Genomic DNA, 16070 nt, shown 5'->3' on the forward strand with positions numbered 1-16070 from the left:
TTGTGGGGTTTTGAGTGGAGCGTTCTCTGATGGTGTTGCTGGTAAATATCCTCAGCCGCTCTGCTGAGCGGGTGGGACATGAGAAGGGATTAGGATAATGCCTGACTCTTTTTTTTTAAAAGGGTAGATCTTTGTTGCTGGCCCTTTCTAAATAATATGTGGGCTCTGAAAAGTTAACCCCACCCCCATCTCTTACTCAGTTTCCTTTTCCATCCTGTCTGCCTCTCTCATTGACGTGAGGAGTTGGGTGGTCATTCTACTAATAACATCTGGGCAAGAGCACAGCAGCCTGTCCCCCGGAATGGCCTCTCCTCTTCTGGGGTGAGACCCCTCCCAGCTAGCATCTCTATGCAGAGAGGACCCAGAGCCCTCAGGGGCACTCAAAACCTGCTGGCTGACTTAGCAGGGTAGGGGGTGTGAGAGAGAGAGTTGAAGTGAGAAGGGCAGGGGCTGATGACAGGGCATTGAGGGGTACTGGGGTTGCTGCCAAACCCTGTAGCCAGCTGTTCTGCACAGGGCTTTGGATGCCAAGGCCCTTGTGCTGGGCTCAGTGCCAAGGCTGGTGCCTTTGCCTGCTGGCATCAGTGGCAGCAGTGATAGCTGCTAGAGCGCTCTGCTAATGGCTGTAGAATGTTAGCTTCTTTTGTCCTTGGGATACAATGGCCCCTACATGTTGTGTTTAGCAGCTTCGTCCTCCCGAGGCATTGGGGGTTGTGGCTAGCTTGTTACAGATGGAGAGGAGGGCAGATGGGCTGGAGTGCATGCAGTGTCGATTTCCTGCTGAGTCTGACCAGTTGCCCCGCAGAGCTGTGGGAAGGATGCAGGAAGGTACCACTATCGTACAGCTAATGAAATTGTACTCAGGGGCAATTGCTCATCTGTCCAGAGGCCATGTGCAGGCAGAACGTTAGTCTGTCACTGCTGCTGTTCAGTCTAGACATGGGGCTGCTAGGAGGATTGGAGGAAGCCTGGTTTCCAGTGTTACGCTCTGTAGCTTTGGCCAGGCTGCAGTTGTAACTTGAATCTGTAACCAGTTAATGGCTACTGGTTGTCAACAGGGCCAGTCTCCAGTTCTGTTAATACTGTCAGTAACCCTGGCAGCTGAGTCAGTGGCCGCAGCCAGAGGCCTAGATTGCACATGGTTGCCTCTGCTCACAGTCCTGTTGGGTGGTCAGATCGTGGTTCCTACCTAACCAGCTTGGTCGCTGTCCTTCCTCCCAGGACAGCCCAGTGCACATTCCTTCATGTGTCTCCCACTGGAGCAATATTGGCCTGGCCCTGATTTTGCAAGGATGCACAGATACAAACATCAGGCAGTGTGGCAAGTGCAGTTGCTCAGACAAGCAACAGGCTCATGTTGTGAAGACAACTCTTGTAGTTAGAGTAGATGGAAATGACACCAACTGGTTACAAAACTATGCTGTACTTGTGGCGTGGGTAGATCCTTTAGCGCCATTCACTTGGGCCTGGCCCATGTATTGGAACAGTGCCCGACGGATGGGGACTTAGGTGAGGATAAGCTGGCCGCGACTCCATCTGGGTAAGCTGGAAGAATGCTTGTGGGCTGGGGGAAGCCATGGGAAGAATCGGTGGGGGTTATTTTGGCTCTGTTGAGTAGGGGAGTTGCTCCCAAGGTTGTGAAACTGTACAGCAAGTCAAGTGCAGCTGTTTCTGGCCATCCAGCAGTTATTGTGTCTGCACTTGGCTTGAAGGCAGCAACCTTGCTTTGGGAATGCAGCGACCTTGCTGCTGCTTTCCATGCCTTCACCACCCCGGATTGATTCTACAGCTTGCTCTACCTCATGCCCCACTGGCAGCCCCACAGAAACTTCAGTCAGTGCTGAAGCCCTGGGTCCTGGCCACCTGAGAAAGGGCCTCTCTCCTCATGTGGTACTCTGGGATGGACAGATGTGTGTTAGCTAACAGCCCCATGACTTTAAAAAAGGGGGCAAGGTGTTCCAGGGGCTCCCTCAATCCAGGAACTCTCTTCCCCCTTGTCCTCAGGGAGCTTGAGAAAAAGCTTAGGGCATCTGTGCTCCTGGCTTTTGGGAAAAGGTGAACCCTGAATGGCTGTCACGGGCGTGGCAGCCCTGTAGCACCCCCTGCTGGCCAAGCCTGGATTTGCAGACACTTCCTCCCTACATTTCTGCTCACCAGAGTTTTCCATCTCTCTGGGGGATTCAAGTGGCTCAACCATCGGGTGAAGTCCAGACCCCTTGTGCGTAACAAACGTCCCAAACCAACAAAAGGTTCTGCCATCCCACTTGGGCTTCTCTTCAGCCCACCCTCTGGGCTCAGTTCCCAGTCTCTTCTGGGCTACCTTTAAGTCTCTGGCTCTGGGATAGAGCACTGACTGCCAGCTCCACTCCTGGAGCCCTTCCAGAGTCTGCTTCAGAGCCTTCCATAGGAGCCCAACTTGTTCCCTGTCCCGCCAATCAGTTTCCCTCCGACTGGGTTCTCTTGCGTCTTTTTATTTACAGGCCTAGAGGTTCGCCTGCTAACACCTGACCCATTATCCATCCCTCTTTGGCTGGGAGGCAACTAATTATGGCACAGGTGGGCTGACTGAACAGATCTGGCTAGTGCCAGGCCTCCTGGCCCTTAACTGGGCAGGCCACCCTCTTACAAGTGTAAATGCTCCCCATGTACATAAGCTAAGATTAAAAGGGAAACAAAGAAAAGCCAGAGAGAGACAATGGAATTCCCTAGTGCCCTCTGGGAGACACCCAAAGCACTGCACAGCCAGGGGCTGGGTTTGCAGATGGGATAACAGTGTGCTGCCAGTCCGGAGCAGATTATGTCCCAGCCCTGCTCTCTGGTAGCGGGCTCCAACCCCCGGCTTCAGCTGCACGGCCCCCGGCTCTGACCACGCAGTGATGGTGCACTGACCCTTGGCTCCAGCCATGCAGGCTCACTCCCTGCCCCCCAATTGCCCCAAACCCCCAGTGCCTCCCCCAGCTCCACATCCACCTCCCCATCCAGGGCTTAATTTGTCCTGGTGCTTGCTGAGAAAAGTGATATTAACAAACATGCAAGTATCACTTCTCACAGCATACTTACTAGCTAGCTGGGAGGCTGTGATGAGTGATACTTGTATGTTTGTTAATATCACTTGTAGCAGCCCCCCACCTAGCGACTACATGTGCTGTGAAAAGTGATATTAATGAACATACAAATATCACTTTTCACAGCATTATTTTTATTATGGTGTCTGCAAAAAACAAACAAACCCTACATCAATAAATTACAATGATTTGGACGTGTATATTTATTTGTTTTCCTAAAGTTAATTAAGTGTTTTAGGAAGAAGTGTCAGTGCAGCCACCAGCAAGAGTTGGTGGCCGCACTCTGAGCCAGGAGCTGATGGAGATATGGCTGCGCCACCCTTCCACCCAAAGAGGGAGGGGCCTGCTGCTACTCTCCTGAGCAGGACAGGGGGAGTCTGAGCAGGGGCAGGGTTAGTCCCACTCTACCCTCTAGAGCCACAACGGGTGGTAACTGCTACCCTTGGGCCATTGGCCTGCCAAGAACACACTTTCTCTTGAGAAGATTGCCTTGTAACACAGCAAAATCCCCCAGAAACAACCACCCCCTTCCCCTGAGTGCAAGAGGAAATCCTGGCTGGGAGGGTGCTCCCTGGGCCCTCCACCTTTGCTGCCTTTCCCATCTCCAGCTTTCATTTAAAGGCCTTGTCTCATGCAAACCGCTGTGCTGCTTAACCCAGCCTGGCAGGAAGCTTCCTCAGCAAAGCCAGACGTCTTCTCATTCCAGGGAGGGGCGAGTGCAGTGCCTAACTGGGACCATTTACATACCAATATTAAGCATGGACCATTTTTTCTTTATTTGACTGTCTCAGCATTTCTTCCCCCTGGGCTGGGGAAGAGCTACCACTCGGGGTTCAGCCTTGTATTGGCAAGCAGGTCTCCCAGAGGTCCTGCCAGGACCCTCCCACACAGGGCAGTGAGAACCTGAGAATCCAGGTGTGGATAAGCTAGCAAAGAGCAAAGTCCTGCTGGTCAGGATGTTCTTTCAGAGCAGGAAGGGGCCCCGTTGACAGGGTTGCAGTTCATTTGGAAAGGGTGTCTGAGGGAAGAGGACCCTGTGGCAGGGAGCAGGCTGCCGTGCAGGTGAGGTATCAATGTGTGCATATGACCACCTCATTCCCCCCACTGCCCATGCCTCTCAGTCCTGACCCACATGCTCCCTGCTGTGCCAGGGCTGGGACCCCAGGCAGTTCTGCTAATGTACCCCAGTCATGAGGGGCATGATCCACCCCTAGTTTGGGCTTGCCTCTTGCACAATGAAGTGGTTTGAGGAGGTGCACAAATTGGAATTTGAATAAGACCTTCCAGACTCATCTCACTTGTGGCTCTTTTCACAGGCGAAGGGTGAGTGCAGCTGTCCTATGCTGAGTCCTGTGCACTGCTGAGGTACAGGCAGACTCTGTTCTGCACTGAAAGTCAACCCTTGATAATGATTGGAGATTCCTGTGTATCTCCTAAATCCAGACCTGGTCTAGGACCATCACTGGGATGGGATGGGACTAATGGGATCCCCCGGAAAGAACGCTGTTCTGCTTCTTGCTGATGTGGGAAGATGCCAGAAGGGACATCCTCCCCAAAGGTTTTGCTGCTCAACTATTATGGTAGAAGTGTTGGGGACCCTGGCTGGTCATGTAGCTGGATTTGCTGACTCTCAGCTTTCATTTTAAAACAAAAAGGAAATCTCTAGCCCTTCTCAATGTAGGGAAGTTTGAAAATGTGACCTCTAATGGCTGAAACACAGAGGCAAAGCAAAAGGACTGCAGCTTTATTAGTTTTTAAAATCTCATGATTGTTAAGCCAAACTTATGACTGTGTGAGGCCTGATTCATGGTTCTTGAGGGCTGGGGGTTGGCAGTGCTGCATGGGAGATAGAGAATCATAGAAAAATGTGATGGGAAGAATTCCAGAGGAGCCCAGCCAGTGCTTAATTTGTAATGAAAGAGTTGCTGGGGCTCAAGCAATTTTTTTACTTTCATAATTGATGTGGCAAGCCCAGGGGTGCCAGGGCTATGAACTCACAAGTCTAGAGGTGCCAGGGCTAAGCATAAATTAAGTGCTGGGCCCAGCCAGTTCCACAAGTCAGAGTAGGGCCATGGCCTGTAGAATATTCACCAATTGAAATGACTCCTGACAGTGACCTGGCAGGAACATGTTTCCATGCTAGGGCTTCTGTCTCTGCAGCCTACCAGTAGGAAGGTGTCTCCTGATTTCAGCTTGTATTTTCCCTTTCAACATCCCCGCCCCCACTTTCCTCCTAATTCCACCTCCTTCCCCTACACTAAGCAGTCCCAGTATTGCCTATTCCTGTGCTTATCAGTTGTGAGGTTGGCTTACAACCCAAAGTTTGTGCTTACCCAGGGAACAAACCCAAAGGTGGGGTTCTGTTTCTTTGCCTTTTGGTGTCTGAGCCTGTGGGGTCTTGTTTTAAAAACTTTTATTCAAAATGAGGACTGTAAAAGTGAGAACAGATTATTCCGTAATCGCCTGACTCCAGGATCTGGGGATTTAAGAAAAACACCAAATATCATGAGATTTATGATCAGAGTGAGAGAGTTGGCAGAATCTGGCATATATCCGATACCTTTAGGGAGCTGTTCCCTAGCTCTACAGATCTAGCTCTTTTAATATCTCCTCACAAATTGCTCCCTCAAGATCCTATATGTTGCTCTTCTCTCAATTTCCTTACAGTCTGTCAGCATCTTTCCAGAATTGTGAGATTCACCCTACTTCTTGAAGCCAATATAGCATATTGTTGTCTCATCAGAGTTGCAGTGTAATGTGAGACCTCTGCACGTGCAGCCCAAAAGTGCAGAAGATGGGGTCTTGTCCAATGAAGCATCTACCTCACAGAACATCTGCACGCTACAAGCCATCCCAGAAGCATATGGAAGTGCTCCAGCAGCTGCCCTGTCCAATCCTCATCTGGGCTCGTTGTATAACTAGACACTTCTTGTTCCTGCTGGTTTGTGACTCCTTTGGCTCTCAGGGTATGTTTGTACGGCAATAAAAATTCACAGCACTGAATCTCAGAGCTTGGGTCTATTGACTTGGACTTGCGGGGCTCAAGCTGCAGGGCTAAAAATTGGTGTGTAAATCGTTGGGCTCGGGCTGGAGCCCAGGCTGTGAACCCCCCCCCCCCCCCAGGTTTCAGAGCCTGGGCTCTATCCAGAGCCCAGACATCTACACTGCGATTTTTAGCCCTGCAACCTGAGCCCCACAAGCTTGGTCAGCTGACCTGGACCAGCTGAGGCTATGCTGTGGGACTCTTATTGGAGGGGAGATGTACCCTCAGCTCTCCCAGTGCAGCCTGGAGTCAAAGTCTGCATCAAACTCCCCTGGGGCGGTTAGAATCCTCTGGGTGTGTTTCTAATGCACCGGTCACCAAAATATTCTGATATTCTCCAAGGGAGGGACTGGAAACTGTTCTAAATCCCTCACTGTTGCTGCAAACAAAGAATGCCTCAAAGCATTTTCGCCCATCCCCTTCTTAGCTGCGCTTTCACCAGCCTTTTCTGGGGTGTACATCCCTTCTGCAGCTGAGTGCCTTTCGACTGACTGCTCCTGTATGCATTTACAGTCCTGTCCAGGAGAATCCTCCTTTTAGCTACAGCCATGACTACTAGCCAGGTTCTAGCATGGTTTCCTTGACTACAGTGAAGGGTGTTAGAGCCATTCACAAAGCCACAGGGTTGAGGGGGAAGGGCCGCAGCACTATCTGGCTAGCATAGTTTGCAGTGCAGCCTGCGTGCACTGCTCCAGGGAGTCATGCTAGGCCCCCAGTGGCAGCAGTCACCACTCAGCTTCACCAGTGCTAATAGAGAGCAGCTGTTGTATCCCCCAGAGACGCTGTGGAGGGAAAGGCAGGCAAAGAGAAAGGAACAGGAGATTGAGGGGTGAAGGAGCACTGCAGAGACTCCTGGGCACTAAGGAAGACTCCAAGATAAAAGAGAGGGCAATGGAGGATGAAATCAAAGGTCTTGTCTGCACTCAGCTTTGTCTCAGCGCCAGCCAGTTGTGCAGGCAGCAAGTCCCGTATGAATCAGCTCCATCGTGTCTGCAATGGCAGTTTGCACTGGTGAAAATACACCGGCACTGTCTGCAAGTGAAGTAGATCCCCAGCATAGGCAAGGCCAAGGAAGGAAGAGGGGGAAGAAAGAATAAATTAACTCTGTGAAACAGAGTGAGGGGGAGAGTGGCCAAGAGACTGTGTAGCTGGGGGGAAAGCAGCAGTCCTGCCAAGGGAGGGGGCACAGGTGACATGAAACATTCCAATGCAAAGGGAGCTGGAGCCAAAGTGTCCAATGTGCGATGCCTCTCCAGGTATCAATCATGCTAGACTGAGCATCCAGCTGAAGGCAGAACAGTGACCCTATCCAGGGCACAAACGCTGAGGAGCTGGGCAGAGGTGAAGAGGACTCTTCCCCACATACCAGGGAGCAGGAGAAAGGTTCCCCCAAACTATCCAAAAGGATCCAACAGCAATGATGGAAACTTGAGCTGACAGTGAGAAAGGAGAGAGGGCAGACACAGCATTGTCCAGGGGAGCCACCTGCCAAAGAGGCAGGAGCAGACTCGGGGCTAGTCTATACTCAAAGTGTTGTGCCACTGTATCGCATCTTGTGAAGACACTACGCCAAGGGAAGAGAGCTCTCCTGTCAGCCTAATAACTCAGCAACAGGTGGTTATGTCAGCGGGAGAAGCTCTCCCACGGACAGCGATGTCCACACCGGCGCTTAGGTCAGTATAACTTATGTCGCTCGGGTGTGTGTATAAGTCACCCCCGGGAGTGACATAAGTTACACTCCTGAGCAACATAAGTGGTAGTTGGTACAAGCTCTCAGATGCCCTATGTGATGGAGTGGGAATTTTCTGTAATATTTTTTATTCCTATGTGACTCAGTTTCCCTATGTACTTGCATTGCTACCCAGTAGGTGCAAAGGGGGTAAAAAGCTGCTCTTGGGGCAGAACAGGATACATGAGATGTTGTGTCATGTAACTGTCTGGAGTGGAATTAATGGGTCATTAAAGGACTGGCTGAAATTGACCCGTATCAATGAAGGGTCCACAAAAACAATGGGACTGAGCAGTTGATACTTATTCATGGGACTCTCTTGCAGGCGAACTCGGTATGACTCTGCAGGAGCTGGACGATGGCCTGAAACATATCAGGTAGCTGCGATAAGAGTTAACATTGGGGAGAGAGGTGGGACTGTCACCTGGGGCTGAGGAGAAAGGGAGAGCGACAGAGAGAGAGCCAAGATGGCTTCAACGGCAGCATGGCTCAGGGGAGCCCTGGCCTAACTGGCCAGGCTGAACTCTTTTCATCTTAACCTTTTCATCTCTGCTAACCGCAGGATTGTCAGATTCTGTAGCCAGGTGACTAAAAACTCATTGCCTTTGTTTGAAAAGGCTGCCTGGTGTGTCTGCCAAAACTCACAGAAAGCATTGCACCCTGAAGGGGCCTGGTAAAAGCCTTCTGCAAGAGTCTGGCTTGGCTGGAGTCATAGAATATAGAATATCATAGAATATCAGGGTTGGAAGGGACCCCAGAAGGTCATCTAGTCCAACCCCCTGCTCGAAGCAGGAGTCATGGAGAGAGACAGAGATTGAAGGTGCCTGAAGGCCTAGTTTCTAAGTCTTGGAGGCCATAGGCCTGTCCCTGTGGAAATGTGTGGGTCCTTGGGGCCCAGCAAACTGAAGGGGTCACTCTCAAGGGACTGGTTACAGGCTGGGGCACAGACTAGACCCTGTGGATCCATGACCTATCCCAGGCATGTGCTGATGGTCCCTCTAGCAGAGACCCAGCATGTGTGGTCTGTCACAGGTGTTGGCAGTGCCCAGAATGAATTCCTGTATTGGATTCATACAGTCATGTCTGTACTTTGGTCTGTTGTAAATTTCTCTTCGCTCTCTGGCCTGCATGTAACCAGGGAAGTGCCCCCCTAAGCCTTGTGATCCAGGTCAGCCTTCCCCAAGCCACAGACTGCCTCTGATCTTGCCTACCCTGCTTCTGCCTTTCACCTGAGCTGGAGAGACTGGGCCTAGAAGAGTAGGTAGGGGTGAGAGGGCTGTCAACTGGTATGTGCTGATAGTGCCAGCCCACTGCTGGCTAGATGTCATGCTGCTGTGGTCACGCAGGCTGTGCAAATGTGGCTCTGTTCACCTCTCCAGCCTGGCTGTTCCCACAGCAGCCTGCAGAGGAGGTGGGGGGGAGTGCTGCCTTTTCCTGCTTCCCGCGGGGGTTTGGAGAGATCTGCAGGGGAAGGTTCTCTGTGTGCCCCATTTGGGCTGCTTGTTTCCCCGCCAGTATAATCAGGCCCGCCTGGGCTTTGCTGGTGGGCTAGGCCGGGCGAGCCAGAGCGGGCCCTGGGAGGGAGCTCTTCTGGCCGGTCAGCAAGAGTTTTTCTCCCACCTGGGCCTTTCACTTCAATATGTGTGTTCAGGGCCCGGCCCACAGCATCCGAGCGCCCGCGGCGGCCCTTTCCTGGGCTAGGCTCCCGGAGGCAGAGGTCCTGGCCCTGGGCTAGGCTCCCGGAGGGGCGTGGCAGGCCGCGCCCGGGGCCGCCCCTTGCTCCGCTGGCGAGCCGCCAGGCCCTGGTACCCCTGCGCCCCGGCTGCTGGCCCGCAGGCAGGCGCCGCGGGAGCGCGTGGGTCGGGCGAGCCCCGCTGCCAGCCCCACCCGCCCGCCGGCCGGCCAGGGGGAGGGTCTCCGCCGCGCTGAATATGTATCAGCCACCTGATCCGACGGGCTCGCCGCCGCGCTCGGCAGCTGCCTCCTGCCTTTGTGTGCGGGCCGCCGCCCGGCTCCGCGTAGCGCCCGGCATGCAGCCCTCCGGGCCGGCCGCCGCCGAGCTGGACGCCTCGCTGGAGCAGTACCTGCGGGTCCGCATCTTCAAAATCATCGTCATCGGCGACTCCAATGTGGGCAAAACCTGCCTGACCTTCCGCTTCTGCGGGGGCGCCTTCCCCGCCAGCACCGAGGCCACCATCGGCGTGGACTTCAGGGAGAAGACGGTGGAGATCGAGGGAGAGAAAATCAAGGTGGGGGGAGAGGCGGGGTGGGAGGTGAGGAAGAGGAGGGTGATGGGGAAAGCAGGGGGCATGGGGGGAGCAGCAGGGGCAGTAAAGGAGGAGGGAATTGGGGGAGCAGAGCAGTGGGGGAGGCGGGGAATGGGGAGCGGGGAATTGGGGGAGCAGAGCAGTGGGGGAGGCGGGGAATGGGGAGCAGGGGCAGTAAGGGAGGAGGGAATTGGCGGGTGGGGGTGGTGAGAAGAGGAGCAAGGGGCAGTGGGGGATGGGAATGTGGGAGCGGGGGGGGCGCGGCGGCGGAAGGGAGTTGGGGGAGCAGGACGTGGTGGCAGATGGGGAGTGGGGAAATGGGGAAAGCAGGGGCAGTGAGGGAGGACGGAATTGGGGTGGTGGTGGTAAGAGATGGAGTCAGATGGGGATGGGGGAGCAGGGGACAGTGGTAGATGGGAGCAGGGGGAAGGATGGGGGAGCAGAGGGGAGTGGGAGATGTGGAGTGGGGGGAATGGAGCAGCAGGGACAGTGAGGGAGGAGGGAATTGGGGGTGTGGGATGGGGAGCAGAGGGTAGTGGCAGATGGGAGCAGGGGGGACCGGGGGCAGTGGCGGATGGGGATTGGGGGGGAATGGAGGAGCAGGGGTAGTGAAGGAGGAGGGAATGGGAGGTGGCGAGGGATGAGGAGTGAGGGGATTGGTGAGGGATTGGTGGGAGAGGTGGAGAACAAGCAGGGGAGTTGGTGTCAGGAAGGCATGGTTCAGAGAGAGTGGGATGCTGGAGAGCAGGTGAGGTACAAGGAAATGGGGGAACAGCACCAGCAGCAGAAGGAGAGAAGGGGAACAGGGAGAGTGATTGGGGGGCTCTCCAGGTGTGAGACATCCATGGTGTGCAAAGGCCAAAGAGCAGGTTTGGGCATTGGAAGGGGCTGAAAAGGGGTGGAAGTGTGTGGTGAGAGGGCTGGAGGTTGCCTGGGGTGTGTCGTGGTCAGAGGTAGGGGGTGTCACGGAGTGTGGGGGAGTCCAGGCCCTGCACCCCTCTTCCTGGGATTCACTGACTCTCAGCGAGCCAGTAAAACAGAAGGTTTATTGGACAACAGGAACACAGTCCAAAACAGAGCTTGTGGGTACAACCAGGACCCCTCAGTCAAGTCCTTCTGGGGGAGCAGGGAGCTTAGACCCCAGCCCTGGGGTTCCCTGCATTCCTCCACCCAGCACCAAACTGAAACTAAACCCCCCCAGCAGGTTCCCTTCTGCAGGCAGAGGTGTTACCTCCCCCTACTCCTCCTGGCTCAGGTTACAGGCTCTCAGGTCTCCCATCCCCAGGGCACATTCCCAGGTCAACACTCCCCCCTCCCTGCTGCATCACATCGTCACAGGGGGGTAGTGGAGGTTGATGAGATATGTGTGGGTATCGAGCTATGAAAGTGTCACGGGGATGGGGGCACATCTACTGGGGGGCAGTGAGATAGGAGGCCATGAGTGGAGTGGGGGGCAGAGGTGGGGAGCTAGAGCAGAGGCAGTAAGGTACAAAGGCACTGGGGTGGCAAGAATGTGTGGGAGAGCAGTGAGTGGAGTAGCAAGTTATCAGGGTGGGGGCTAAGAGGGCACGAGGTGGGTGGGGAAGTATGACGGCACTGGTGGGGAGGGAAGGTGGTTGGAAGGTACAAGGGCACAGGTGGGGAGGGGAGGGGGCGGGGAGGTACGAGGGCACTGGAGGGGAAGAGGGGGAGGGGAGAGGTGTATGAGGGCACTGGAGCGGGGCTACGAGGTCATCCAGGGGATTGGGAGGTCTGAACCCATTGGTGAAACATTGTGGGGGGGAGGGTGATATAAGGGGCTGGGAGCATGAGGGAAGGAGGCAGGGGGCAAGGGGGTATGAGGTGAATTGGGGGCAGGGAGGTAGGAGGGGATGGGAGCGGTTGAGGGAGGGGGAACTATGAAGTCATGGAGGGGGCTGGGAAGGGGAGAGGGTGGAGTGGTACAGGAGGTCGGGGCAGGAGATGTATGAGGATTGGGATGGAGGGAGCATGGTGATAGATGGGATTGGGCAGAGAGCCCTGGAGGTGCTGAGGTATGAGGGCTTTGGGAAAATGGGGGCCATGTACCAGGCCCCTGGGAGGTTCCAAGATCTGTGGAGGAGGTTGTGGTGAGACTGCTGTGGAAAGGTCCAGTGTGCCCAGTTTTGGAGCAAGGGAGCTGCGTGGGGGAATGGAAGTGAGTGCTTGGAGGAAGGAGCTGGTAGTTGCTCCAGACCCCAGGACTTCTGCCACTGAGGAAGGCAGGGGTTTGCGGAGCTGGGCTGTAGGCCCAGTTTGCAGAGCAGAGCCGTGGGCCCACCCAGCCAGTTGCTGTGACTGTGGCTTGAGGCCTAGGACTTGGTGAGTTGCAGTAGCTTGTGCATGCAGCTGGCAGCCCAGTGGGATGCTCCATGCTGTGTCTGTGAGTAATGGCTATGCTGGGAACAGGCCTTGAGCAGCTGGCTCTGTGTGGGTGCCTTTTCTTGCAACTTGCACCAAACTTTCTCCATAGGAGGAGATGACCACTCCACTATCACAACCCGATATTCCAAAATCACAAGCCAGGCCCCCAAATCATGAGACTGTTTAAAATCTTGAATGCTGGGTCTTTTTTTTTTTTTTTTTTTTTGACTCCTGGTTTCTGAGCCTTTAAGCTGCACTCAGGTGTTTTCAGACTTTCCTTTGCAAATGTACAGGCTAGAAACCACCTTTTTAAATGAAAGCTGAGTTTCTGCAAAATGTTAACTTGTCTTGAGTTTACATCCATAAAGTGCATGGGCTGGATCTGGCTGCCTGCCCGCCCAGTGGGTTGACTCTGATAATCCAAGCTCGATGGTTGAGGCTGGTAAACTTTGACTTGATAGGTAAGGTAACAGAGAGCAAGGGAAGATTGGCAGGCTTGGCACGCTGCAGCGGGAGTGACCCCTGGAAGCTGAGCAGTCTGAGGGCTTCTGAAGGGGGAAAAACAGTGCAGTCAACCCGTGCCATTTTATCACAAGTCTCAGAATATTTGTGTTTTTTCTTAAATCCCCAGATTGTGGGATCATGTGATTAAGGGAGACTCTCAGCTTTTTCATTGCGGAGGCGGGCGGGAAGTTGTCAGTTTCTAGCCCTCCTGAATGCAGATAAAAGCCTGAAAACATGACCCAAGTAGACTGAAAGGCTCAGAAACCAGGCGAGTCATAACCACTGAGCTGTTGTCCCTGTTTCTGGCCTAATGAATATTTAATTAGTTATACAAAGTGAAACACTCCAACAAGACTCTATAGTCCAGTGGTCAGGACGCTCACCTGAGATGTGGGAGACCCAGGTCTCTGCTTCTAATGGGGTAGAGCAGACATTTGAACCTGGGCCTCTCATCTCCCCGGGGGAGTGCTCTGCCCTCCAGACTGTGGGCTGTTCCAGGCTGCTCTCCGTCTCAATTTGACTGGTCCATCCTGGCTCAGGGAGCCATTTCAGTGGTGATAAAACGGCACTTTTCGACAGGAAGAAGCTTGGTCAAAATGTTTTCAGCCAGCTTTGTTCCTGAGTCCTGTGATCATGCTAGTGCAACTTACACCATATGTTGGCCTGAAACGAGTGTTACTGCTCCAGGCCTTGGAAGTGTCCAGCCTGCTGCTCTACCATAGCTGCTTACACTTGAGCAGTGAGGGGAGAAAGGTTAGTGGCCCAGGCTAACCTCCTGTCAGAGGGGAAAAGTGAGGTGTATGTAGCCTGAAAAGAGGGTGTGTAAGAGGGTGGGGACAAGAGGGTCTGAAGGACAATGAGCCCAGGGCAGCCCCTCCTTTTCATGCTGTCCTCCTTCATTTCCCTGCCATTCACTTCCCCCTTGCACTTGAATCAGAACAAACATGTTTGCTTTCTGCCAGCATGTGCCCAGCTTGAGACGCCCCTGCTGCAGATGCTGGCACTGAGTTGACAAGGAAGCTGGATGGTTTCAGCATCAGTCTGCAGTTATTGCAGCTTTAAAAAAGAAGTAATAAAATCCCAGGCTTCAGGGTGCACCTGCAGGGGTCGGGAAGGAATTCTACTATTTCTTCCCCTTCCAGATTCACCATTGTACAATTGGCTGGGTGCATTACAGGGTTCTTCACATCTTCTGGAATAGGATGCTGGCGGCAGGGCTGTCCCTAGGGGGATGCGGGGCTGGGGACAAGTCAGCCTCCCCACTAGTCTCCTCGCTGTCCACCCACCCCCTCACACCTCCCCTGCCTATCGCTCTCGTCCTTGCTGTCCGCCCGCCTGTCTCCTCGCCGTCTGTCCAGCGTGCCCCCTGTAAACCGCTCACTTCCTCAACATCTGCCTGACTGACTCCTACCCCCCGCCTCCTCGCCCACCACTTGCCTCCCCACCGTCCGTCCAGTGCATGCCGCCCCCCCCCGCCACTCTCCTCCTTACCTGCCCTTCACCTCCTTACCCCGTTTGCCCATTCGTCTCACCTGAATATAGGGACAAATGGCGTAGATCGGTCGGGACGTGGGACAAAGGGCTAAATATTGGGACAGTCCCGATTTTATTGAAGTGCAGGGGCCCCCGAAAGCATGGGGCCTGGGGCGGTTGTCCCAATTCACCCTACCCAAGGGACGGCTCTGGCTGGTGGAGGTGGAGTAATGCCTGGTATGGTGTTGAAATGCCTCTTTAAGTGCCAGGTGTTTTGTGCACATCATTGCTACGGTGAAGATAGCAATGAAATATAGTTAGAAGAGGAAACGCTCTCTTAAAAAAAAAAAAAAAAAAAAAAAAAAAAAAAAAACCTCACAGGGCCTGCCAGATAGGTGCTGAGCAAGAGTGATTGAATCCCAGACAACCACTTTGCCTGGAGCAAACCATGCTCAGTACAAGCACAAAGGAATCCAAGGCTTCTGGGCCAGAATACAGGGACTATTTGCAGGTAAAGCAAAGGGCTGCCCAGGGAGAGACTTCTCTCAAAATGTGCTGGACTCAGCAGTGTCAGTTGAGGTGAAGGGGAATTAGCTGTGTGGAGCTCTGCAGTTGTCTAGCCTCACTAATCAAACTGAACAAGGGTTATGTACATATTGAGAATGATCTAGACTAAGAGGAAATGCCCCAAGTCTCTGTGCCCCCAGCCTCTCCCAACAAGAAACTGCCTTTTCCTGGGACCCAAGCCCTTTGTGGGGGTGGGCTATATCTTGGCTGCCTCAGGCACACTGTGCTTTGTTTTCTAGGTGCAGGTCTGGGACACAGCTGGCCAGGAGCGGTTCCGGAAGAGCATGGTAGAACACTATTACCGCAATGTGCATGCCGTCATCTTTGTCTATGATGTCACTAAGATGGCTTCCTTCCACAATCTCAAAATGTGGATTGAGGAATGCAATGGGCATGCTGTGCCCCCTTTCGTCCCCAAGGTGCTTGTTGGGAACAAGTGTGACTTACGAGAACAAATTCAGGTGCCATCCAGCGTGGCCCTGAAATTCGCTGATGCTCACAACATGCTTTTGTTTGAAACATCAGCCAAGGACCCCAAAGAGAGTCAGAATGTGGAGTCAATTTTCATGTGCCTGGCCTGCCGATTGAAGGCCCAGAAGTCCCTGCTCTATCGGGATATGGAGAGGCAGCAGGGAAAAGTGCAGAAACTGGAGTTCACACAAGATGCTAATAAAAATTCCTGCCCCTGCTGAACGGAGGCTGTGCAGTCTAGGTTAATATTGTGGGGGGAGGGGTTTTGTGCCTGTATAAGACTGACACCTGCTTGTTTCACTATAAATTAATGTTAACAAAATAAAATTTGTATCACTGATGTCTGCTTTGAGTCTGTCTTTGCCTATCAACAGGGGATTCAGAGTAATTATATGCTTGTAGAAATGGGGTCTTGTCTAGGACTGGAACTCTCAGCAAACCCTCAAGCTGGCTGTTCATCTCACCATGTAAGAGATTAACCCGAGGTAAAGTTTAAAGGGTATGTTGCTGTCATGCCCTGAGACTTGACTCTTTGATGCTGTGTTGAGAGGGATCCTTGTAGCTGTTCT

General features: G+C 53.4%; 1 protein-coding gene across 1 annotated transcript; it reads left to right on the plus strand.

Moving 5' to 3' along the window:
- Window positions 1–9664: 9664 nt before the first annotated feature.
- Window positions 9665–15841, plus strand: RAB33A (RAB33A, member RAS oncogene family). Its single transcript, XM_037909620.2, has 2 exons — window positions 9665–10086; window positions 15270–15841. The coding sequence occupies exons 1-2, from the start codon at window positions 9769–9771 to the stop codon at window positions 15720–15722; spliced, it is 771 nt and encodes a 256-aa protein (XP_037765548.1). The 5' UTR covers window positions 9665–9768; the 3' UTR covers window positions 15723–15841.
- The last annotated feature ends 229 nt before the right edge of the window (window positions 15842–16070 follow it).

Source organism: Chelonia mydas, chromosome 9, assembly GCF_015237465.2.
Source record: "Chelonia mydas isolate rCheMyd1 chromosome 9, rCheMyd1.pri.v2, whole genome shotgun sequence".
Lineage (NCBI taxonomy): Eukaryota > Metazoa > Chordata > Testudines > Cheloniidae > Chelonia > Chelonia mydas.